Source organism: Prionailurus bengalensis, chromosome D3 (genome assembly GCF_016509475.1).
Source record: "Prionailurus bengalensis isolate Pbe53 chromosome D3, Fcat_Pben_1.1_paternal_pri, whole genome shotgun sequence".
NCBI lineage: Eukaryota > Metazoa > Chordata > Mammalia > Carnivora > Felidae > Prionailurus > Prionailurus bengalensis.
In genome coordinates this window covers 52,840,089-52,867,420 of record NC_057356.1, presented here as the reverse complement: position 1 = coordinate 52,867,420, position 27,332 = coordinate 52,840,089, and the positions used below count along the sequence as shown (strand labels likewise).

At 36.1% G+C, this 27,332-nt stretch overlaps 1 protein-coding gene across 4 annotated transcripts in view; it reads left to right on the top strand.

The window, feature by feature from the left end:
- The window catches only part of DSC1 (desmocollin 1), a 349,862-nt gene that overhangs the window by 312,764 nt on the left and 9,766 nt on the right, over positions 1–27,332 (top strand). For 2 of the 4 annotated variants that reach the window (XM_043558531.1, XM_043558533.1), the window contains exons 3-12: positions 8,483–8,567; positions 9,931–10,133; positions 11,340–11,459; positions 12,461–12,616; positions 17,591–17,735; positions 19,277–19,443; positions 19,930–20,064; positions 21,481–21,666; positions 23,539–23,798; positions 23,882–24,024. In XM_043558531.1, the coding sequence (XP_043414466.1) occupies positions 8,483–8,567; positions 9,931–10,133; positions 11,340–11,459; positions 12,461–12,616; positions 17,591–17,735; positions 19,277–19,443; positions 19,930–20,064; positions 21,481–21,666; positions 23,539–23,798; positions 23,882–24,024 (1,600 nt within the window). Of the gene's footprint in view, positions 1–4,978; positions 5,515–8,482; positions 8,568–9,930; positions 10,134–11,339; positions 11,460–12,460; positions 12,617–17,590; positions 17,736–19,276; positions 19,444–19,929; positions 20,065–21,480; positions 21,667–23,538; positions 23,799–23,881; positions 24,025–27,332 lie in introns of those variants that run through there. The other 2 variants (XM_043558532.1, XM_043558534.1) reach the window with 2 other exon arrangements.

Below are 27,332 nucleotides of genomic sequence, written 5' to 3'. Positions count from 1 at the left end.
AAATCAACATTTAATAACATTATTTTTAATATTTAAAATTTTTTTTTTTTTTTCAACGTTTATTTATTTTTGGGACAGAGAGAGACAGAGCATGAGCGGGGGAGGGGCAGAGAGAGAGGGAGACACAGAATCGGAAACAGGCTCCAGGCTCCGAGCCATCAGCCCAGAGCCTGACGCGGGGCTCGAACTCACGGGCCGCGAGATCGTGACCTGGCTGAAGTCGGACGCTTAACCGACTGCGCCACCCAGGCGCCCCTATTTTTAATATTTAAGATAAATAATTGACAGTAAGATTCCGTGTACCATAGAAAAAAAAACAACACACTTTTCAAACATTTGACTTTGAAGACCAACAACAACAACAACAAAAAATTGGAGGAGATTTCAGGAAGTGAATAAAAGTCTAAAATATTCAGTATGTTCATTTCGCCAAGATTTTAATCCTAACTACATCATATGAAGTACTTTAATTTTCAAAATGTGTAATAGATTTTAAGCTCCATGAGGGCAGAGGTCATGTTTTCTTCAGCTTTCTATCATAAGTATCATGGGTAGTGCTGAGAGTACAGAAGCTGTTAATAAATGATTTGATGCATAATAGGTATTATTGAAATGACAATAAAGAAAAGGTCAGTTTGGTGGAAATTTTCTGATTTGCCTGCTTATCTACAATATTTCTTGTTCTGTCAATAGCCCACAGTTGTTTTGGGCAAGGGCTTCTCCACCACTTTTTGCCTACGTGGTCTGGCTTGATCCTTGATGTTCAACTCATGGATTTAACCAGTGGAACTGTGTTTTGCTCAAACTATTGGAAGCAAGACACGCTTTTTTAAGTATGAATTACTAAACTGATAGAAAATAATCTTAGAGCTTCTGGTGGCCATCTTTGGCTCCACTTTAAGGAAATTGAATGACAAGAAAACCAACACAAAGAAAGAGCTAAGAGATGGACACCAATAGCTTGGTGAGATCCTTTGATCATTTGGTTTGAGCTATGCCTGAATCCAAGCTATCCCTGGACTTTCCAATTACATGACCTAACAAATCCCTTGTCCACAACTATTTTGTTTTATTTTGTTTCTCTTAAGCCAGTTTGGGTTATGTGTGAGTGCTGAATAGAGTTCTAAATTAAACAGAGACTTTATGCTGACATTTCTTATCATAGGTTTGCCAACAGTTTTGAGAATAATGAGAAGTAGTCATTTTTAATGAAAATTGATACGTATTCTATGCCAGCAGCCTGAAGAAATCATTGCCAATAGTTATCAGTACTTATGAATTACTTCTAGTTTTCAAGAACCTTTTACCCAGATAAAAGTTTCTGAATCCAAAGGAATTTAAGGGGCTTTCTACTGCAGTACATTGAACTCATGAACCCAATGTGTTCTCTATAGCCAAGACTTCTTTTTCCTTTGTTCATACACTTCTACCCTCCCATTTTAAGATCACATACCCTCATTTACCCCTGTTTTTCTGTCATCTTTGGTCATGTATATTTAACACAAAGTGCCTTGTTATGGGCTCATCAGTGTATACAGATTCCTACCAGTTCAGGGTCTTTTGAAAGAAAATTGGGTCCTCTGACAGAGATAATAATTCTGTCAATAAGTGGTTATTCTGAAGCTTTGAATTTATTCATAAACAACACTTTCCACAAATTGGCTGTGTATAAACACTTCTTATGAAATTTGTCACTGTATTTCCATGAGACACAATCTTGAAAATTTAATAGAAGACATATTTTCTCAACATGCCTTCCATAAGTTAAAAATTAAAGACTTATAAGGGCCATGTGAGTCCTTAGATTTAACTCTTTCTCTGTAGGGCCATAAATCTGTGGTAGAAAACAGATTATGCAATGCTTACATATTTAATTTTTTTCTTCTATAGGACTCTGCATTTAGAATGTAATCATTCTCTATTCTTTTTTTTTTAAGTTTATTTATTTATTTTGAGAGAGAGCAAGAGCAGGGAAGGGGCAGAGGGAAGGAGAGATAATCCCAAGCAGGCTTTGCACTGTCAGAACAGAGCCCAATGCGGGGCTAGAACTCACGAACCGGAAACCAAGAGTCCGACCCTTAACCTAGTGAGCCACCTAGGCGTCCCTCATCGTCTGTTCTTAATTTCTAAGTTTCTAAGACATTTAATATTTGCCGTGGTGCCTCCTTTTACCCTATATTTTGAACTAGAAAGAAAACATTTGTGTTTTCCTCCACAAAGTTGTGCTTTTAAAAATTTTAATAAGATGCCTGTCTTCCTTTTTCTTTTTTTTTTTCTGTATATGGTGCTTATCTTTTAGCAGAGGTGAGACCCCCATATTGGACCCTTAAATATTTGTTCCATGAATACATCTGTTTGTGTATCTTTAGATAGCTTTTACATAAGAGACCTTGTATTTGCAATAAGTTTGTGTTTGTTTTACTTGAAGTGCAATCTCTTTAACTTTTTATTGCATACATAGACAATTATATGGTATAAAATATTAGTGCTTGCTATGAGCCAAACACTGTTCAAAGTGCTTTCTGTGTATAATCACATTTATCCTCATAATAATCTATAGATTAGCAGCTATTATTACCCCCATTTTATAGATGAAGAGTCTGAGGCGCAGAAGAGTTAAGTAACTCGCTTAATGGTATATTGCTAGTAGGTAGTAAAGACAGGGGTTGAACCCAGGCATTCTAGCTGCAGAGTCTAAACTCCTAATCTGCAAAATCTGAGCTTTTAACCACTGTTCTATGCTATCAGTCATTCAGTTATGCTGGTAATTTAGGCATAGATTAAAACAAAATACAACAAACACACACATAAAAATGAAAATAAAATAGAGCTCTTTCTAAAAAATATATATTATAAATATGTTTAAGTATACATGCATTTAAATATACACTTAGATAATCATGCCCAAACATACACAGAAAGAATTACCTTTGGATCTACACATATACTTTTTTATTCCTATTTCTATATTTCTATTCTTTTCTCCCAAAGTATCAAATATTAACATATCCAATTAAAGTGATTTTATTTTCTCAGAGCCAAATTCCAATGCAGACACAAAATATATGTGTCAGTAGCTATACCTTTGGCAATATATACTACAAGATATCTCTCAGTTCTTCTTCCATGGTCTTTTATTTCCCAAATATTCCCAGCCTCCAATTTCAAAGAAGCGGTTATATTATTATTCCCACGTTTATATGCAAGAAGGAATTGCTCCCACTGTGAAATAATGAAAAGAAAATCTTTCATACTTTCTTTCTCATCATCACGGGTATTGGGTTGTGCCTTTACTCTTCAGTTGGACACGAGGTAGAAATGTCAGTAGCAGGAGCAAGGGGAGTAATTTCACTTATAAGAATTTATAACATAAATGCATTACATAAATGCAAACAAGCATTTCCCTTGACTATAGGATGGCTGTCCAAAAAAAGAGGCCAGAGGAGCACCTGGGTGGCTCAGTCGGTTAAGCATCTGACTTCGGCTCAGGTCATGATCTCATGGTTCGTGCATTCGCGCCCCATGTCAGGCTCTGTGCTCACAGCTGAGCCTGGAGCCTGCTTTAGATTCTGTACCTCCATCTCTCTCTGCCCCTCCCCTGTTCACACTCCGTGTCTTTCTCTCTCAAAAATAAATAAACATTAAAAAAAAAAAAAGAAGAGGCCAGGTGCCCACAGTATTCCAGAATAATGGGCTGCCATTAAGAAGCATAGATTACAACTGCTTCTGAATACATTTTACTAGTTCCAACCTGACTTATTGTTGAGCAAGGCTGAACTCTTACTTGCCTGATCATCACTTTCTGTTCCTTTTCAACATATGTGTATATACTTATCATCGAAATAGCAGGAGAGAGTGAAAAAGTGGCCTTTTGGAGGCAGTCAGGCTTGGGTTCCAATGTTAACTTCTTCTTCATTGGGTCAGTGGGCAAAGGATGATCACATACTTTTTCATGGTTTTATCATTTGAAAGGAGCCCTCACTGGGCTGTTTGAGAGGATTCACTGAAATGCCTGCCACATCCTGATTTTTAGCAGTGGCTCAGGAAGTATGAATTTTAGTTCCTTCTCTATACCCTATATTAAACAATTACCATTTGAAAATATTTACCTTCCTTTCCTAACTTCCATCACTGCTGATGGGTGCAGTCAATACTGAACTCACTGAGTTGTGATAGGAGAAATGATGCTGCAGTTCTCCTTGCAAGGGTTATTAGTTTTCAAAAGACTATACTCGATGGGGGTGCCTTGGTGGTTCCGTGGGTTAAGCAATCTGACTTTGGTTTCGGCTCAGGTCACAATCTGACGGTTCGCGAGTTTGAGCCCCATGTTGGGTTCTGCACTGATGACGCAGAGCCTGCTTGGGATTTTCTCTCTGCCCCTCTCTCTCAAAACGAATAAAGTTAAAAAGAAAAAAGAAAAACAAACAAACAAACAAACAACAACTAACCTCAGTGGAATATAGTACTTTGGGGCTAGGATATCTTGCATGTAATATGTAAGTAATTCGGATGAACGGAGTGATTTTAAAGAGAGTTGGTCCCAGATCGTAGTTGCTCTCAAATAGTGATAGTCAAGGAAGAAAACAGATTGCCTCGCGATGAGTAACAAAAGAAGAATGCAATAAAAAAAATTATCTGCCAGCTATTTCCTTATTCTCTAACTTTTATGAGGTCTATGTACACTCTGCTAAATTCTTGGTGACACCTCAAAGACCAAACCACAGTGGACAGACAATGACGGGGGTAAACACAGAGAAGTTGCTGCTGTGACCGGAGCGCCAGATCTCCTGCAGAACTGTGGTGCTGTCTGAGGCAGACAACACCTAAACGCTGAGATAGGGAGATAAGTTCTGATGGCTGTGATTACACATGCATATGTCCCCTGATTTGCCAAAACGGCAGCTGAGGAGGCATCACTTCCATGTATGGAGTTTGTGCACCATTTGTGTTTGTACCTAGGGGCAAGACAGGTTAATAAGGCCAAGAAGAAGGAGGGGAGGACGTGGGAGTGGGTAATAACCGGGGAGCATCAACCTGGGGGGAAAAGGAGGAGGTTTGAGGATGGAGGGTGTTCCCTCTTGCTTCTGCCTATGTGTCAAGTGGCAGGAGAAATTTTGAAAGCTGTGAGGAGGAGCTAGTGACCGGGCTTTGGGGTGTTTTGTACCCCACCCTCCCCACTTGTAGGAAAACCTCTTTACATTCAGAAGTAATTGAATTGGAAGGAGGAAGACTGACCTGGGAATAGGAGGAAAGCAATTCTCCCGCGGCTCCATCTCCTGTCTCTTATCACTGGCCTCCTGACTCTCTTCCAAACCAAGCTCGGCTGCATCAAGGTGGCAGCAGAAACACCCCGCACAATTGCCAGCCATTGGGAATCTGCTTAAGCCACCCTGTGCATCCCAAGCTGCCCTATTATCCAGCCACCATCCCTGACCATTGGGACCACTTCTGATGGCTGTGGCCTCTGCTGCCCCAGGGAGCATCTTCCGTAAGCAGCTCCTTTTCTGTCTCCTGGTGAGTAACAACCAAAGGATCAAGGAATTCATGCATGTTACTACGCGCTTCCTCCCTCTAGTTTGGGCTTGAAAGGGAGCAGGGGTGGCAGTGGAAGGCCCAGAAGATAGACTGAGAAAACAAAAACAGATCTGAGAAAAACCCAAGCAAGAGCTGAGATACATGTGACCCGGGATAGCAGGTGTTTTGTTTATTCTTCGCATGCCCACTGCCAGCATGTTGAAGTTTTTCAAGGGAATCCCTGTTCAATCTTGCTGTGGTGTTTTCCTAAGGAACATTGGAGTGAATTCATTCCTTGGGCATTTGTCCCAGAAGGTTCTGAGGTTTCCTCACACTACCAGTCATTAAATGCGCTGTAGTTGATTGTCACACTTAGTTCCACTGAGCTGCAAGAGGAGGAGAAGGAAGTCTGGGTGGGGATGTGTATTATCCAGGACTTTCATTTTACCCACCCGAAGCTAAGAGAAGTGCAGAACTCCCAGTTCAAGCAAGGGCTTTAACTTGAGAAAAACAATAAAGAAAAATGTGACAGCCATTGAAAACAATCCATGACCTTGGCTTCCACTTGGGTTTTCATAGCTTCATAAGTGTGTACTCAGGTGCTATTTTTCTTTGGCGGGGATGAGGGAGAGGAGACTTGTCCCATATCTCCATCTGGCATTTCTGAGCTGTGCATTTTCTTTCTTTCTCTCTCTCTCCATTTTAGTTTCAGAATTTAAAGATTTTACTGTATGGGGATAAACATTTTCTCCATATAAATATATGATGCAGGGTTGGTGGTCAGATTCTCATTCTGTAACTGCCTGGGGGAGACAATAACAACAACGTCAGAGACCACCTTGAGTTAGCAGTAGGTAAAATGTGGTGAAAGATTTTTGAGGGACTCGTCCAGTGTTCTTTTGCTTCTGGTCTCTTCTGTGTCCAGTATCCTTTGGATCATCCCTTGCCCATCCATCCCTAACCCCCATAATAATTAAAAGGTGTCTGACCCCAGCTCCCTGTAAATCATTAAGCTGTTAATTTAAGGTGAAGACTGGAGTAGTACTTCTGGTGACCTCCACTGGCTTTGCCTACAGAGGCAGAAGCAAACAAGTGGGGATCGTAGGGCAGGTAGGAAAGAAGATGGTTGTGGGAGTAGGGATGTGGCTATATCCTATGAGAATAATGTATGTGTATATATAGGCTAGACATGTGTATACATACAAACACGTACATATACAGATACAGATGTGTGCGCGCACACACACACACACACACACACACACATATATATATATAGTCAATTACAAAATAGTCTTTCTACATCATATATTGAGATCATTACTAATAGAATTCTTTATGTTCCGAAAGTTCTTGAGATATAAATGTAGTTTATTCCTTGGCATTAGGGATGAGTATATTAAAAAGTCAAATAAATAAGAATGTCTTATGTTTAAATACCTACCTTGTGCTAGACACTGAGTTTGTAACAGAGAATAAGGCAGGTGTGTTTTTTCCCCTTAAGTAACTTGCAAGCTCTTGGAAGAGAGGCCTGGAAACAGAAAGATCATTAGGTGACTATATGATCAGCCTGCTGTTACATTCCAGGAAGGAAAATGTGTGGAGTTGTAAAAACATTACAGGGAAGCTAAAAAAAAAAAAAAGTAATATAATTAATTAATTAATTAATTAAACTGAGTACAAATGTAACTTTTTAAATTCCAGTGTTTGGTATTATTTGCCTAACAGTGTTTTTGTAAAACTACAAACTATTTAAATAGGCTGATGCAGTATATCCAAGTATGGATGATAATGCCCTCTTTCTCTCCCAAATAATAGGTCCCATAACTAGAAATATGTCCTCAGAAAAAAATCATAATAAAATTGACCTGTTTCTGGGAAATCTAGCCCTGCTCTATCTTGTATTTAAACAATCAAAAAGCAGTCATAGTGGTAAACAGGAGAGAAGGCAAATAAATACAGAATGTGAAGAGAAAGAAGCAAACTATATTTTGAACCTGACGATACTTTTATTTATTTTTTATTATTTTTTTAAATGTTTATTTACTTTTGAAGGAGAGAGAGACAGAGCATGAATGGGGGAGGGGCAGAGAGAGAGGGAGACACAGAATCCGAAGCAGGTTCCAGGCTCTGAGCTGTCAGCACAGAGCCCAACGCGGGGCTCGAACTCACGAACCGCGAGATCACGACCTGAGCCGAAGTCGGACACTCAACCAGCTGAGCCACCCAGGCGCCCCCTGATGATACTTTTAAACTAATAACTTTTTCCCCCAAGTGGTCTGTCTTTTTTCCTTTGACTATCTAGCTGTTTAAAACAATAGTTGTGTCTTGAATTTAATTACAGATCTTTACCCTGTTGAAGGCTACTCTCTATATTTTGAATTATATTTCTTTTTAGACTAGTTTTTTGGTTTGAGATCATTTAAACTTTGATGTTTATGCCAAACCAGTCCCAGGAGCCACCTGAGATTAGTGAATATTTGTGGGTGGTGTTCTTTACAAGGTTAAAAAAAATCCTCCAATGGTTTCTAGCCTTAATCAACTACAATCTCAAATTGTGTGGGGTTGTGGAAATAATTTGTGTATAAATATTGGATCATTAAATTCTCAAGTTAAGTGCTTTCTTCACGCTAAGAAATCACAGTAACATTTATAATTTGCCTTAGAGATGATAACCTTTATATAAAATCAATGGTTTGTAAGCCATTTCTTACAAATGACACAATATGATTTGGGTTCTAAGAACTACTATTCACTCTAATTTTTCACTGATATTGAATGACTATGGTGCCCCTAAAGCCATTTCCTTTGCTCTTCCCTTTTAAAATGAATATGAAAAATGCTGAAGGACTAGAAGATAAATTTGTTTCTGAAATTGACACGATTTTTATCAATAAGACAAAACTGTAACGTGAAAGTTTATGATCAAATATAATTCCTGATTTTTTTTTCTTTTTTCTTTTTTGAGGTTTTAATATTATCTTGCGATGCTTGTCAGAAAATTTCTCTTCAAGTTCCTTCTCATCTTCAGGCTGAAACACTTGTAGGCAAAGGTGAGAAATAGTATTAAAACAGTATTATGGTTTTCACTGCTATATCGAGCTTCAGGGTGCTCTAGTAAACTTTGGGATAAAGCCATGTAGTAGCTACTTGGTATTAAAATTCGACATAAAATGAAAGATGGACTACTCTGTTTTGGTAGCGGTTAGAAACAATTAAAGTACCAAGTTAGCTGTATACTTTTTTTGCCAGAGAGTTAGCAAACATCAAAGCTCTAAATTGGCTTAGTTCAAATGAATAAAGGCACCAAAACCAGAAGCATATCTTAATCCGTATCAGCTAATCTGCTGCCAAAATTCCAAAGCCAGTTGTTCTTTAATTGATTAGATATAAAACAAATGTGTCAAAATTTAAATGCCCCCACAATTGATTAGATATAAAACAAATGTGTCAAAATTTAAATGCCCCCACATCATATTTGTGCTTAAGGTTGATTATAATGAACAAATATTCACCAAGAATTTGTGATCTGTGATCTATGACACAGAATAGCTTGTGAAAGTCAAAATTGCAACAAATCTTACTCTCAGAGCCGTCCCTAAAGCGTAGGTTGGTTGGTCCGAGTCCAAGGCTCACATTCCTTCCATCAAGGTTTTTCATTGGCCTTAAGTTTACATCTTCAATACAGCAGTGGTATCCTTTCCAAGACAGACATCGTTTGCCCAGTGCTTTGAAGTTTTAAATTAATCCACTGCCTTATACCTTCTAAAAACACTTAGAAAGATAAACAATCTATATTTTATAGACATATAGCAAATATGCTAAATATGTTAAATGTGAATCTGTAAAGGAAATATTTTGATAACAACCACAATATATACTAAGTATTACTTAAGTATAGACTAGTTTTCTTACTTTTTGCAAGATAGTTTTAACTACCAAAGATTATTGCAAACAAGCTCCAAATTTACTGATATCATACAGTTATACTACATAGAAAATGATAAATTTGTGTATATGTATATATATCTGCTATATATATATATACACACAAATTTATATATGTGTGTATATGTATACACACACACACACACACATATATATATATATATATATATATATATATGTACAAACCCATAAATAAGAGTTCAAGTGGAAACAGTAAATCCAGGGACACTAGGAAAATATTTTATATCTATTCACAAATTAATTTATGATGAAAATACTAGAAACATGACTCCATTTATTTAATTATTTAATTTCCATGGCTCCTCAATTTTATAATAGTAGGTACTCAATAAATTCCAAGGGTAACCTCCCTCTTGCTGCTTCTCAAGCACTCACAGTTGCCAGTCCTGTAAAACTTGTTCTATTCCTGTTTTATTTTACAAATTACTGTGAATTTCTTCCCTGCAGTGAATCCAAAAGAATGCTTCCAGTCAGCCAGCCTAATCCTGTCAAGTGATCCCGACTTCAGAATTCTAGAAGATGGCTCCATCTACACAACACATGACCTCATTTTGTCTTCTGCAAGGAAAAGCTTTTACATTTCTCTTTCAGATGACCAGAGACAGGAACAGAAAGAGATAGAAATTGTACTGGATGTGAGAGGAAAGAAGGTATATAGGTCAAGACTTAAGTGTAATACTCTGCTTTATGAGAACTCTTCATTTCATAGATTTCCTTCCACGTTAAAATCATTGTTCCCGAATGCTCGCTTGTTTGTTTATTCTACTTCTAATTAACTTATGTAAAGACTAGACAGTTTTAAGGTGTGGGAGAGCTATTTGCAAAATGGTGTAAGAATGAACAGCTCTGGGGCCGGGGAGCAAACTCAGAATATCATAGGTTTCAGATAGTGGTTTGAGGTGTGGCTAAAAGCACAACCAACCTGAAGAACAGGCAGGGGTGGGTCTAAAACTCAGTGGAAATGGATTCAGGTTGGAGGTGTGGCACTCTACCCTGAGTGGCTTTCTCCCAAGTGACTATGGGTTTCAGTCTCTTTAAAGAGATTCTCTAAAGCTTACTCCCAATTTAATAGACAATTCCACCGGTCCTTTTCCTTAGAGAATGAAGTATAGCCAGTCCACAAGATTGGTTTGAATGTTCTGGCTCTAGGCTCATTTTCCCGAAGTGAGTAATAGTGATCAAGGAGTGGGAAGGGAGAGGTTACTGAAATTCACATAGGTCTCACTTTAACCAAATTCTGCCCAATGAATCGGTTTTATGAAATAATTTATTAATAAGTGATTTGATTTATGGGAGACCCCCTCTAGTTAAATTCCTTTGGATTATAAGAATTCTTCACCAAATTTAGAATATGCTTACATATTAATATGCATTACATATATTACGAATTTAGGAAAAGGCTTGTAAAACATTATTTCTTATTAGAGAGTTTTCACATTACATAAAATAAAATATACTTGAACAAATGCTGACCTCTGTCTCTGTATAGTTATACAAATGCTTCGCACCATAGTTAGTATTTTAAAAAATGTCGGTTGTACCACTCCTAACGGAATAAAACTAATTTTTAGCTTTTGTTAACAGATTACCTATTTTTAGGGGGTATATACTCCTCAAGATGGCATCTTTCATCCATGCCTTACAAAGTTCTGGTTGATTAACTCATTAAATCAGGTGAAACTGGTTCCTATGTGTGTGTATGAATCTTAGTAATACAAAACAGAAATGGTGAGGGTATTACCTGTGATCTTGTTATGTACAACTCTTACTTATTTTCCTCATGTTAATGTACATGTGAAATTCACAGTTCCTGATGACAGGCAGTATTGTATTTCTTCATGTCTCATCGCACTCAGGTTCCCAAGAAGAGACACACAAAAGACCCAGTTCTCAAGCGCAGCAAGAGACGATGGGCCCCTATTCCCTGTTCATTGATGGAGAACTCCTTAGGTCCATTTCCGCAACATGTTCAGCAGGTACATTTTACCTCATTTGGCTTTGTAGAGTGGAGGGTTTTTGCTTGTTTATTTTTAAAATTTTGCTTGTTTATTTTAAAATTCAATCCATTTGAATTGAATCAAGACTTTAAGCTGTTTGTACTAATAAGGATCATCTATTCACCAGAACTAGAAAAGAATCAGTGTGTTTTGTCACTTTCCTCCAGAAATCATATTTAACATTCAGCGACAAGTTTCAGATACTGAGTTGTTGATGCTCTTGGGTCTATATCCAGATTCTCCTGAATAGTCTACCAGAATTTAGCATTCTTGGACAGAGGACATGCCTAGCAGATTTTGCATAATTCAACTGTCCCTTTCATTAATACTTATCCAGGGTGCCTAGCTGGCTCAGTGGGTAGGATATGCGACTCTTGATCTTGGGGTTGTGAGTTCAAGCCCCACGTTGTGTGTAGAGATTACTTAAAAATAAAGTCTTTAAATAAATAAATAAATAAATAAATAAATAAATAAAGTTATCCACACAGAAAAGACCAGTATTTTTGTTGATCAAAAAGGTGGCATCACTGCCAGATAGCTGGAGTGTAAAAGTAGGTCAGGTTTGAAATTATGAATTAATTGTGGAAGGAAAGTTGCATTATTTCTATTTTTTTTAATCAGAAATGTTTCCATTCCAAATAACTCAACACACTGAAATTGTTCCTATACTTTATATAGTAATAATAATTAAGTGAATAGGAATTGTAAAGGTATAGCTCCAAGATTCCCATAAATATGCAGATCACTCAAAAGAATTTGGGATCCAATAGATGATTGAGTTTGTGGCTTTGCACGTTGCAGAAGATGAATAAGAATTTAGAAAAATATGGGAAATGATGAGAAAATAAGGAAGGGAAAGAAAGAGTAGGCGAATAGGAAAGAGAGGAAGTGCTAAAAATGGAAACATCACCACATATTAGGTTGAAGATGTTTATCATCGCATATTTGTTCTTTTCCTAAATTGTCACTTATTGTTATAGGTCCAATCTGATGCTGCACAGAACTACACCATCTTTTATTCCATAAGTGGACCAGGCGTGGACAAAGAGCCCTTCAATTTGTTCTACATAGATAAGGACACAGGAGATATCTTTTGTACGCGAAGCATAGACCGTGAGCAATATGAACAGTTTCCGGTAAGATTACTGGATTGTTTATTCAGAATTACCTTTCAAATAACTGTATTAATATTTTAAATGCTGCTTATTTGCATATTAGAAGAATCAATTATTTGACTTAATATTTAAATATTATCAATATATAATATAAACTTCAAATTTCTGTTAGTAGCATTGATAAAGAAAGATAATGGATATCATAAGAGAAGAAAGGGGAGAAAATGTAATGATGGGGCACCTGGGTGGCTCAGGATGTTAAGTGTTAGACTTTTGATTTCTGCTCAGGTCATGATCTCATGGTGAGTTTGAGCGTGGAGCCTGTTTGAGATTCTCTCTCTCTCCCTCTCTCTGCCCTGCCCCTGCTTGCTCACGCTTTCTCTCTCTCTCTCTCTCTCTCTCTCTCTCTTTCTCTAAATAAATAAATAAACTTAAAAATCTTTAATGTAATGACAGAATTTTAAATGAAAGGCTTTGATCTATAGAATCTTGGGACAATAGTAAATTTTGTTGATCTTGAATTTCCCTATAATAGCATCGTTCAACTAGTCTCAACCCGACTGTACATTATAAATCACATGAGAACTTTCTAAACACTACTGATGCTCGGGTCATTTCCCAGAAATTCTGATTCAATTGTTCTGGGATGGGGCCCAGGCAATTAAAAATTTGAAGTCACCCAGTGTAATTCTAAACGTATCCTAAGATTGACATTCACTGCTTTAACTTCTTGAATAATATTGTGCTTCTTCTCTTCTCTCTGACTATCCTCCAGCCATGAAAACCTTTGATATTTATTTTCCTTCTTTGGTAATCCAGAATAAGTTTACCAATTCCTCTTAGTCTATCTAATTTGACCCAAAGGAAAATTTTAGCTCTTCTGAGAATTAAATATTTTTTTTTCTCTTTCAAACTTCACGTATTTCCTTATGTTCGGATGTCTAATCTGACATACAGGAGAAATTCAGAGTGAGTTTCAGGGAGATGATGAATTAAATTGTTTAAGCATTAGGATATGTGAATTATGAGTATAATGAAAGAACTCTTTGATAAAGGAGTACATAAAAGGGAAAATTATCTCATACTTGGGCAGTCCAGACAGTAACATCTTAGATATCTGGAACGTAAGTAGGAAGTGGTAGCCGCATAAAGGCAGCCTTGAAAGAAGTTAATGATTGGGGGTGGGGTGGGGTAGAGGGTGGACACCCTATCCTAAGGATGTCAAAGCACCGTATAAGGTGGTGAAATTTTTAAAACAATACTAACGGCCCACTTTAGGGATTTCATAATTAAATTAAATGATTGGATCAGAATGACGTATTTTCTTTATAATTTTATGCTCCACCCCAATTCTCTGAATAAACATATTTATTCATAATAATATCAAATCATTACTTTAAAAAATAGCTTACATATGGGTGCCTGGCTCCTCATTCAGTGGAGCGTGCCATTCTTGACCTAGGGGTTGTGAGTTTGAGCCCCGCATTGGGTGTAGAGATTAGTTAAAAAGAAAATCTTAAAAAAATAGCTTGCATGGACTCTTACAGGAAAGGTGTGTTAAGCATTATTGCAAACATTTTGATCTATCTGGAAAACAAATAAATAACTGATAAATATATAGATACAGATGTGTATATGTGTGTGCATGGGTGTAAACATGTAAATTCTCTGCCCCTTTTATAGCTTCTTCACAAGAAGAAAAGATCTAACATTAGTAGTCTCTCTTGAGGAGAAAAAAAAGGTGCATACTCTGTATGCTACAACATACATTTCATTTCTTATTCTGCTGATAACATTCTGCTTTTGGATTTTGGAATTTGAAGGTCTTCAGCTGCTTCCCACTGGATCATTGCCAGTAAAAAGGAGGAGAGAATAGTTTAACTTTAAAAATAAGTTACATTGGGATGCCTCGTTGGCTCAAGTTGGTAGAGCATGTGACTCTTGATCTCAGGGCTATGAGTTTGAGCCCCACATTGGGTGCAGAGATTACTTATAAAAAAGTTACTTTGCTATTTTTTAACATCCTTTAAAGGACGAAGGAATAAAATAGTTTGGAGTTCATGCTTAAAGTGGCTTTTGGCTAATTTTTATTTCAGAATTACCAATATTTCTCTAGTTCCAATTAACATAGGATTGAATTGATATTAAGAAATATCACTTGCAAATTAGTAAGATTCATAAAAGAAAGTATAACAGATGTAAACATGATGCAAGTTCTGAAATCACTTGAGGCAATATAGAATGGAAGCCTTCTTTACCAACATAAAGGTGCAAATTAAAATAATATGTCTTTGCGGCACCTGGGTGGCTCAGTCAGTTGAGCATCCGACTTTGGCTCAGGTCATGATCTCATGGTTCTTGAGTTCCAGCCCCACGTCAGGCTCTGTGCTGACAGCTCAGAGCCTGTACCCTGCTTCGGATTCTATGTCTCCCTCTCTCTCTGACCCTCCCCGGCTCACACTCTGTGTCTCCCTCTCTCTCAAAAATAAACAAACATTAAATAATAATAATAATAATAATATGTCTTTGCTTTCCTATCAAATCAATTTCACTCATTGCTTTATATTGGAAAGCTTATTTCTCTGGAAATTAGTAGATCTTCAGTATCTGCCACTTTTTCTTTTAGCCTTGGAAGGGTCACAACCTTCAAGAATCTGTTTCCTTCTGTATTTTATGGGCTTCTAATAGTTCTCTTACCTACCTCAGAGCTGTTGCCATCATTAAACACCATAATATTGGTGATATCAATATATAAACTGTAAAGCTCTTTAAAAACAATTCTAGTGGCAGATCCAACAATACGCATGCTATAGGATTTTGCCTTCAAAGTAGGATTTTGGTGGGATTTCCCAACTTTTTGCATTTATATAACCTATATATAAATGTTATGTGTTAACCAGTTATTATTACTTGAAATAATTCAATTTTATTGATTATTGAGAACAAGTAACCATGAATCTAATTCAATACATATCCTTTTTGTGCTTCTGTTCTCTCACTTGCCACTTGTTACCATGTTTAATCTTGGCTTGTAAATATTTTTCTGGATGAGTCGCACCATTATTGCAGTTTGAGGAGTTTGTCTTAAACCATTAAATTCATCTTATCTTTCAGGGATGTGTATAAGGCCATTTTTTCCAAGTTTTTCAAAAAATAAGAAGAGGATTTTCTTCAATAATTCCAAGTTATATATGAAAGAAAGCAGTTATAAACACTTTTCTCTTTGAGTGTTGAGGATAATCTGTATCTTTTGTAAATACATAGGGGAAAATTGGGTTTCAGTGTAATCCCTTACCTATCCAACCAGAGCCTTATTATCTTGCAACATGTGTTTCTTTTCTAGACTCATAGGTCTACCCATTGTCTTTATATGTATGTTGCAAATCACATTCTGTACCCACTCAGCTTTGGTGGCACTGCTCTCTCCATAACTCTGCTCAGTCAACATTAGATATCTTTCATTACAAGATCAAACTCAAGTCCCCACTTCTGTTGGCAACTATTTGCATCTTCTCAGAGATAAAGAAAATTTCAGCAAATTGCAGTGTGAAAGGGCTAAAAGAAATGAGATTCTCCAAGCTACAGAAGAATTCAAGGGAGAAACAATATATCAAAAACACACCTGAAATGTAAATAATACTCTTCTAATTCAGCTAAAAATGTGACTAATTTTAAAGTATAATACTCTATATTATACTTCTTTTAAACAATATTCATATACTTGAATATATATGATTATTTCAGTATAAAATAATGGGAACTAAACTGTAAAACCATTACTATTATTGAGTTTTTGGAACTGTTGCTTGAATGACTAAATAAGAAAGTATATGAATAATTTCTTTATTATTGGAGTATAAATGGATTCCCCACGGGAGCAAGGCTATGCTTTAAAGTTTAGCTATATTCCTAATCTGGATCATCCTCTCTACAATAATGATTTCAGTTTTGATTTATTTTGGAGATACTTAACTCATCACTGGTAACAAAATAAAACCAGGTACCCAAAATAGTACCTGGGATTCTGTCTCACTTTCTCTCTGCCCCTCCCCTGCTTATGTGTGTGGGCTCTCTTTGTCTTTCAAAATAAATAGATTAACAAAATTTTTTAAGGACTTAAAAAGAGATAATGGATGCCAGAGACACAGAAATGCCATAATCCCTAGAGCTTGGCAACTAATCAGGCTGTTGAAAGACAGGGAGGAGTTAAATACCTGGAATTTTAATCCTGGTTGATTTTGGAAGATGGTCACAGCAGGACAATCAGGAAGAATTGATTGTTCCGAAGAACTGAATTAATACAGAATTTACCTTGGGCACATTTAGTTGGTAGTGTCGGTGAGAAAAGCTATTGAGTTCAATGACTATTTATTGAACAATTGTTATGCATAAAGCATATAAGAGGTAGAAAGAAATAAATTGATGGTGTTTACAAGGAAAACACATTAAATCCCAGCTTTGGGGTCAAGGTATATTATTATGAGATTGAGTTTGAAATATGTATATGATTTTATTGGCACTTTTAATACATAACAAATATATATTTATGATAGAAAAATGAGAAAGTACAGATAAGTAGAGAAAAGAATTCATAATTGGATCACTGAGGATAGTTGATATCTATGTATACAGCTCTGCAAATCTGTAAATAAATGGAATCCTGTTTTTTGTAGACTTAAAAAAAGTACTTGTCATTAGCATAAGTGGGGGAAATTTGTGTGCTCTAACAAGCAGAGGGCATGTGATTAATTCAGAGAGCAGAGTAGCCTCATTCTGGGGTGCATGGTACCTGGTGGGAGAATGTGAACACTACAAGAGTATCAAAGCCATAAGGTCATTGTCTGCGCTGGTGTGTTTTCCATCGCTTAAGTTCTTAGTTACATATTCTTTTGTGGAGGACTTTTTAAACATCATGTCTTTCCCCATCCACTAGGCCTAATTTTGTGTATCGTTTGTCATTTGAGAAGGAGCTGATGGTGTTTGTCTACCTTTCAGCTATATGCCTATGCAACCACTGCAGATGGCTACGCTCCAGAGTACCCTCTCCCCTTGCTATTCAAAGTTGAAGATGATAACGATAATGCTCCATATTTTGAAAACAAAGTGACTATCTTTAGTGTGCCTGAAAATTGTCGAACTGGTAAGTTCCCTTCTTAGAAAAACACTAGATTTTTGCTTTGATTCAGCTCCTCAGTCATGCTTGAAACACAAGTATGCGAAACATTTAAAAATGCTTGAATGTCACGGGTGCCTGGCTGGCTTAGTTGGAAGAGTCTGCGACTCTTGATCTCAGGGTTGTGAGTTTGAGCCCCATGTGGGGTGTAGAGATTACTTAAATAAATAAATATTTTTTCTTAAAATGCTTGAATGTCAAGGGTATTCTACATGAAACTTTGTAGTCTTACAAGATCATATACTCTTCAGAGGCAAACCTTTTTGTCCTCATTTCTTCGATGCTCATATAGAAGGCAGCTGAATCTGCTATGAATATGAACGTGTGACAGACAAATGCTGTTTATGTTTTATGATTTGACCATGTACATAGGTGTCACAGATGCCTTTATAAAGCAATAAATAATTTGAATCTTTACAAAGTTTCAATAAATTTTCAAGGACCCAGAAATAGATCATCTCATGGAAATGTTTATTTGACTTATAAAAATAAATATATTGCTTTAGTTGGCGAATTTTTCAGACAAATTAAAAAAGCTAAACTGGCTTCATGCTCTTAGGCAGCCAAGACTGTGACGTAGGCACATCAATGGGCATAGGACTATGAGGTTTATTTTAAAAAGAAAAAAGTTACAAGAGGGGTACCTGTGTGGCTCAGTTGGTTAAGCATCCAACTCTTGATCTCAGCTCAGGCCATGGTCTCACGGTTCATGAAATTGAGCCCTGTCATCAGGCTCTGTGCTATTCGCTAATTCTATTAGCTTAGAATTCTATTAGCTATTAAGTATATTAACTTAGAATTCTCTCTCTCCCTCTCTCTCTGCCCCTCCCACACATGCACGCTGTCTCATTCTCTCTCAAAATAAATAAACTTTCAAAAAAAGTAAAAAGTTGCAAGAAATGCCTCATCCATTCTATTGTCATTATGTATGCGTGCATGTTTAATATTGTTCTTTCACAGTGAGTAGTTTGGTAAAGCAACATTTCTAATACACTGATTTCTGCGCCGTAAAGCTTGTCCAAATGATATTCAGACTGCTACACAGTGTATTAATAGTTACCTGCATTACTTGAATATTAACAATTCAGCACATTTATTAAAATATCAAAGTGTAAAATCTTTCTTATCATATTCAAAGCTGTGCTATTCCTCTAATTAACATTATCAAGTTCAGCTATAAAAGAAGATATACAGAGAAGGTCCCATCCAAAAATGGTCCATGAACTGGGGTGGTGGGTAGGGGGGAAGAATTTGAGAACCACTGCTACCAAGGGTGGGGTGGATATTCTCAAATGTGTGGAATATAAACCGTGTTATTCATAGTACCCACATAAGTGAAGTTTCCAAGTAAGGGGAGCTTGGAGTTTGGGAGAGCTTTAGCCACTCCACTAACCTGTAAAATCAATCCACTTGTGGTTTTGGGGAGAATATACTACAACCATGCCTTGTTTGTAATTCAATTATATTGCTCTTTTAAATTGTTGGTGATATTGCATTTATCTAAACAGGAACTTCAGTGGGACAAGTGACTGCCATAGACCACGATGAACCTGACACTCTACATACTCGTCTGAAATATAAAATCTTACAGCAAATCCCAGATCATCCAAAGCATTTCTCCATACATCCAGATACAGGTGTCATCACCACAACGACACCTTTACTGGATAGAGAAGTAATGAGCTGATTAATTAATTTTACAATCACTAAGCTATATTTAAACTGATAATGAACTCCCAGAGAAGTTACAATAAGGCATCCTACAGCCACCTCCCCCAGCTGGCTTCTATACAGGCTGTCCTTAGGGCTTCTCTGATACTTTCTTTGTCTCTACAGAGATTCGGGGAAGGTACAAGATATTAGACAAGTTCTCACTTAAAATCATTGACCTAATTTGATGTGAATGATAAAATAGCTTTACATTTTAAAATGTTAGGTTAGGTACATCAGTTTTCTATTGTACTGACTAGCCAATCTCTTGTTCTATATTTATATTTAAGGTGGCCTTTTAAAAAAATAAAATAAAATAAAATAAAATAAAATAAAATAAGTGTAAAATAATAAGATCCTAAGCAATGGCTATGAGAATTATTAGTTATAGGAAATATAAGTGTTCATCAATGTACCTTTTTCTTTTCTTTTCTTTTCTTTTCTTTTTCAGAAATGTGATACATACCAGTTAATAATGGAAGTGCGAGACATGGGGGGGCAACCTTTTGGTTTATTTAATACAGGAACAATTACAATTTCACTTGAGGATGAAAATGACAATTCACCATATTTTACTGAAACATCTGTGAGTACATCTTTGTATTTGTTTACCAAGGTTCACTTACTTTTTCAAAAAAAAAAAACACATCTGGAATTTGGTAGCTCTGTGAGACTACACATTTTTGGTTTTAAGAGCTACTGCTTACAGATGACATATAAACAAAAAAAGATTTTCTGTAACAATAATTGAAGGACCGGGCATTTCTAAATGCTAGGGAAAAAACTATTCTCTTGGCTGTCTAATGGCCTCTTAACCCTTGATGCTTGCTGTTCATGTATTCATCATTTTCTTGGATGCCAAAGTCTGTTAGTGATGCCTTGGATTTAAATTCCTTTTATAGAGTACAGGAGAAGAGGCCCTCTCTCTGGTATCTTTCTCACTTTAACTTCCTAAGATGTTAAAAAGAGACTAGATTTGTGTTTTCTGCTCTGCTGGGAGATCAGTAAGTACAGTGTGCACCTCCCCCCCTACCCCCCCACCGTCATCTATATGCAGAGTCTTCCACATCACATAGGAGCAAACTTTCCCTTAGGAAATACACAATACAAGAAATATATACAGGATGATACTTCCAGGAAATGGTTTTTCTTTCTTGAACTTTTAGTGAGTAATCTTCATTTTTTCATTAATCTATACCAGAGAACAAGTTAAAGAAGAGAGAACCCCTAGAGATAGGTACATTCATAGACTGTTTTATATGGATCCCTACAACTTTTAAGGGTATGTTTATCCCATATTTTATTTGAGAAAGTGAAAAGTCAGTTAAGTTGCTCATGATCTCATATGTGTAGACCATGTAAGAGAAAAAACTGGGATTAGAATTAAGATCTGTTATACTCCAAAGGTATCAGGCTATCATCCCTCTATGAATTCATCTTACATCTCTAGAGGATTCTGATTTACTACTTTCTTTAGTCTTTTAATTAATATAATATGCTTCTGTAAACATTTATTCTTTGGAGGAAGAGGAAAAAATGTGATTTAATTTCTCAAAAAAGGAAAAACTTTTTCCTTAAAATGTTTGCTAGTGAATCAGAAGTAAATTAAAAACAAAAATTAGCATAGTAACAAATCATCCAGTAATAATAAGAAATCAATGTAGGTTATAATTATCTACCAATATTGAAGGTTTAATATGTTCATATAAAAGGGGCCAGAGACTGTAAATATTGAGGGGATTCAGAATAGAGACAAATCTGAGGGCTTGAATGATTTAGAGAAGTTTAGAAGTTAAGACATGAATTAGTCTTTGAAGAATGAGTAAGATTTGAAAGGTCAGTTTAGTGAGAAGTACACTATACATGAAATTTGTAAATTCTTTCCAATATATGATTGCATGTTCTCATATCACTTTGTTTAATTTTTCTTTAAATGTAAGTTTTAGAGTAGAAAATCATGTTAATGCTATGAATTTGTAATAACAAGGAACAATTGTTTTAGTATTTTACAGAAGTAGAAGAAAACAGAATTGATGTTGAGATTTTACGAATGGCGGTACATGATCAGGACTTACCAAACACTCCTCACTCAAAGGCTATATATAAGATCCTACAGGGAAATGAAAATGGAAACTTCAAAATTAGCACAGACCCCAATACAAATGAAGCAGTATTGTGTGTCGTCAAGGTAAACAAGAACAAAAAAACGATCAAGCAATATTTTAAAAAACACTAACTTACACTTGGGCATTGCTATCTACATATCTATATCTATATCCTATGTACTATATATCTCTATATGTATTTGACTGTATGTATGTGAATAGAGACAATGCTGAAATGATTTCTATTGGTTTACATAAATGTTTTGTTATGATGATTTTGTTATGATGATGATGATGATGATGATGATGATTTTACCCTCATCTTCATTCTTAGAAGGTAGGCATTAGGGCACCTGAGTGACTCAGTTGGTTAAGCATATGGCTCTTGATCTCAGCTCAGGTCATAATCTTGTGGTTCGTGAAATTGAGCCCTGTGTTAGGCTCTGCCCTAACAATGAAGAGCCTCCTTAGGATTTTCTCTCTCTCTCTCTCTCTCTGTCTCTCTGTCTCTCTGCCCTTCCCTGCTCGTGCTTTCTCTCTCTCTCTTTCAAAATAAAGAAAAAAAAAAGAGGAAGAAGATAAGCATTATGGGTACAAAACACATTGTTCCATACGTAGTGAAAACCAAGGCAGAGAAATACTGTATTAGTAATCAAGTATTAGTCTTAGAAGAAACCTTAGACACCCACTTGTCCAAATCCCTTATTTTATGGAACACAAGACAGAAATAGAAGAATCACTACTGGAAGTCAAACCTCTTGACTTTTCAAGTGCCTCCATGCTCATATTATACTTTTACTTTTCTATAATGTACAAGACAGACTATTAAATATTAAGCAGCTATTCCTATTCTTTCTCCTATATTTGAGGTAGCCAGCATTTGGGGATTTTAAAAATTCAGTTGCAATTAGTGGCACCCAGAATGATTACTTGAACTAAATCTGGTTCTTTTTCTCCCTTCAAAGTACTAATGAGGCCCGACCCTGCTTAGCTTCTGAGATCAGATGAGATCAGGCATATTCAGGGTGTTATAGCTGTAGACAAATCTGATTCTTTTCAGAGTCCTTCTTTCCAGAGCCCTCACTAACCTGTTGCATATTGTCCTGATTAATTTCTTAGGGACAGTGTATTTTCTTACGTACTTTTGTGCATATATGCACTCTTGTGTATATATGCACAAGTTGCACTTTCCTCCTAAGATTTTTAGAAAATGCCATTTAATTATTATATTGCTTTTTCTTTCTCTCACTCGTCTTGTTCTTTCTTGGGTTTTTTGTTTGTTTCTTTTTGGTTTTTTGGGGGGTCTAGGTTTCTTTCTCTTGCTTTCCTTTTTTTTTTGTTGTTGTTGTTTTCCTGATAGATTTTAGTCTCTAATTGTTTAACTTTTGTTTCAAGATGCTTCTCATTATTCAGTTCAGAACTGAGCACTTTGATTAGGAGCTATACAAACCTAAATATAATCATTAAAAAAACATAAATATAATGTACTTCAGTAATATCATAACTTTTACTCATACACTCAAAGCAACTGCTCCATTACAGCCAAATCTCATGTTCTAGTAGTCTAATTATTTTATATATTTCTATTTATACTTTTTATATACCTCTTAGTTATCACTGTTACCTCATTTGATAAATTTGGATTTATTCAAACACTTATTCTATATTTCTATTAATATTTAAACCTGTAATGAAAAAAGTGAAGGCAAGACATTCTGAAAGAAAAGGGAGAAGAAAAATTGGTTGAATCGTCAACAATTTTGTATTTGATAGTGTTTGTTTCTCATTATAGGAAGTTAACTATTCGTCTTTAACTACATTAGCACCTGCTTTGGGTAACATTTTATATGCAAAAATGATATTCCTTTTTGTGCTAAAACTTGGAATCATACTTATAAGTCTTCTGTTATATACAGTGCTCCAAATTGACTGATTAAAGTGTGCTTATTGAACAGCCATTGAACTATGAAGTCCATCGCGAGGTTGTTTTGCAAATTGGTGTACTTAATGAAGCACAATTCGCTAAAGCAGCAAACTCAAAAGCTCCTACTATGTGCACTACAACTGTCACTGTTAAAATTAAAGACAGTGATGAGGGCCCTGAATGCCAACCACCAGTAAAAGTTCTTCAGAGTACAGATGGCCTCCCAGTTGGAAAAGAACTCCAGGGATACAAAGCGTTGGATCCGGAAACACGCAGCGGTGAAGGCTTAAGGTAATGTATTCTTCAAAATAACATATTTTGAGATTATGTTCAATCTTTGGTTTGAGCATTTACATTTGATTTCTAAAAATTAGGTATAAGAAGATAGGAGATGAAGATAACTGGTTTGAAATTAATGAACACACTGGTGACTTGAGAACTATAAAAGTGCTAGATAGAGAATCAAAATTTGTAAAACACGACCAATACAATGTTTCCGTGGTTGCAATGGATGCAGGTGAGTACAGTTTTCTAGAAATACAAGATGTATCTTTAAGGAAATCTTGGGGTGAACTTTGTTTATTGCCAGATCCAAATTTAGTGTGAAATATGTTTGCACTGACTACTCAATTTATTGGAGACCACCCAACATCAGCTCTAGTGCGTCAGTAACGCAAAGCTAGGAGGCGATGAATGAATGGCCAGAGACACGGTGGCCTCCTCCAGGATCTCCAGTCTTCAGGAGTACAGATTTAGATTATTATGGTTTGAACTTACTGAAAGGGTTTAACCCACCTATAACAGTGACTCAAGGTAAGTTTGTTCTGAGCGTCTCATAAAGGGTAACAAAGCACTTAATCGTATTTCCTAAGAAATGATCAAACAATGATTCTTCAGTCTTTTGCTGTGGCTTACAGTCCTTCTGCTTAATTCTAGAACTTTTCTTGTGAAGAAGTGTCCTTCAGATATCATAAAGTAGTGTTTTCAAAACCCTTTTGAACGAACACTCCTACAGTAAACCATTTTTGAATGGGCACCATTGTAGTGTGTGCCCTGACAGTTTCGTTTGTTTTGTAATGCAAGTGCTTGCCTGACTTAAGCTTTGATTGCTAAGGCATCCACTTCAAAGATGGCTATCTGCCATCTAGTCTGCCAAGCTGACTAGACAAAGACCCAAGCCACATCCCAATACCCCACGCTCCTTCATTTTAGAGATCTTGCTTGCTTTCAGGAACTGACCACTGGGGTTGCTTGTGTTTTCACTTCCCAGTGCTTTAAATTCTTGCTCCAATATTTTAAATTCACCAATAAAGAATGAGCTCCAGAAACCCTTAGCCCCAACTCTTGACCCCGACAAAAGCAGTACCCCAGGCTTGCTTTTTTTCTTCCTGCCCACGACAACCTTGCTGTGTGGCCTCAGCTGAGACACAAAATTTCCAGGACCTTTTTTCTCCAAAAGCCTCCTGATGGCTATGGCACCTGGCAATCGTCTAAGAACCACAAGGGCCAGTCCAGCCACAAAATTGGTTATCCACTGGCTGAGATCCACACACAGCAACCTCCCTATATTTGCCACTATGTTTGTATACATGTGCTACTATTGCTAATGTATATACCATAAAAATATACAAACAAGCAATTGTTAAATGTTATTCCCATATGCCCAAAATACTTAGGTTTCAAAATCTAAAAGAAAATGTAAATGTGGCTATCATTACATAACCATGTACATATGATCTTCCCTTCCTCTTGATATCTCTCACACAGGCTTTTGATGTAGTTCTTTCAATATAGGAAGGACAAAAAAGCTACCAAAGAATGGTGAAAACATTAGCTGAGAAATATGATGTTGCCACCACTCTAAAACCATGGGCGATTTGCTACTCTTGTATAAACAAAAGTGAAATCTGAATGATTCAAGAACATGATTATTATGTCATTCAGAAGGATTTATTTCTCCTCATTTATTCCACAAATGTTGACAGTCTAGTAAGTTCCAAGTACCAGGCATGTTACCATGAAAACTAGAATTCATAACACTGGGCAAATTCTCACATGATACCAGTTAAAGGACTATTATATTCTCATAAGAGGTTCTTGGTATGACAACTTTCCCCATGAATGTATGGATATCATAAGAGGGAGAAATCAGTTAAGAGCTGCCCAGATTAAAGGATAAAGGGAGATTTCAAGAAATGAAGAAGGTTGGTGATAGGAAAATGAAATACTATTTGAAGAGAAGGAAAATATGGAGAACAGAAATATGAGAAATTAACTTTGTCTTTGGTTGCTAAAAGTACAAGGAAATGAAATGCCAAATCTAAACTGTAAGATTCTATGTCCCAGGCTCATGAATAACCTGGGTGTGCTCAAGAAGAAATAAAGACATAGATATTACAAGCATTAATATAAGACGATATGGTGACACCAATGCTTTTGTTCATTTGAACTTTAATCCATTAATCTGTATTTCCAAGGACCAAATATATAAGTAACTACTTATAGTTCCACGTGGACATTTGCTTTTGATGCTCATAAATATTTCAGGATGATGACCCAGACATTCTTCTAGCTTTCCTAGAATCCAATTTATTTGCTTTGTTTCTTGTGTTAGTCTTCTTTGTTAAGCAGGCTGGTTTCCCCGCTGTCACTCTAGAAAACACTGTTTTATACACCCTCTGCCTAGTGTAGCACTGTCCCACCTGTTTGAGATTCAGGTCCCTTAACTTTAAATGAATGGCAGTGACATCTGTGATTGTTTCCACTCGTTTGTGTTCAGGTCTTCTCTTAATACTTCATAAGGCCCCGTTCCCAGGGAATAATATGTTAATTATCACAGGTGATGTGTCTTCTCTATAAAAGGATGTTTCATTGTTTCTCATTTATATTCTGTTCCTGTAACTAGATTGATTGTGAAAATTAACACATCTTTGTTAGTTTGGTGATTTTGAAGTTGTTACTTGTGTTCAGATTTAGCTACAAATTTCTGGAAGTATCAAAATGTTTATATCCTATTGCAGATTTCTTACTAGAAGACCTAGCTCTTTCTTTTATTTGTAGATATTAAAATTTGTTCACATAGAATAGTTTCTAAATAGGTATATAGTGGGTGCCTTTTGTTAAGTAATTTAAAAGTCACTTTTAATAAATTAATTTTGTAGTTATTCAACAGAAAAAAATCACTAAAGCATTCAAGATATCACTTAAGTCTTATTTCAAACTAAAAATGGATGATATTTATATATGATTTGTAGTGGTGTTTATGATAAATTCAACACATACGCTCAAAATTTAGACTGGTATTCGAAGCAAAAAAAAGAAAACTTATCAACTATTTTTCTGTTTATTTCAATTTTGAAAGCTTGTCATTTATTGTAGTTTATTATCCTATCACAAATGATAAATTTTAAACTTGTTTTTTGAGCTGCATTATCGTTTAAACACAAATAATGGGCAATGTTGTCATTAAAAATATTTATGGAGACTTAATGTGTAAAGTATTAGTACAATACCAGTGGCCATCTAGAGATGAGTAAGAACTCCTATTGTCAAAAACATATTTATTGAATGAGGGAGGGGGTGCAAATTTATTTTTATAGTTTATTCAACTAAGTTTTTTGGAAAGTATAAAATAGTAATAGCATTACTATTATGTTCAGTGTGTTAGTATGAAGTTATAAGTTAGCGAATAAATGCTGGGAAGATCAATAGGCTATCAAGGTGAGTATGACTCAGTTCTCAGGACGAACATGTTCACAGTTCAGTGTGTGAGTCAATGATGAGCAAAGTGCTGTGGGAACTCAAAGGAGAATATTGCTACCATTG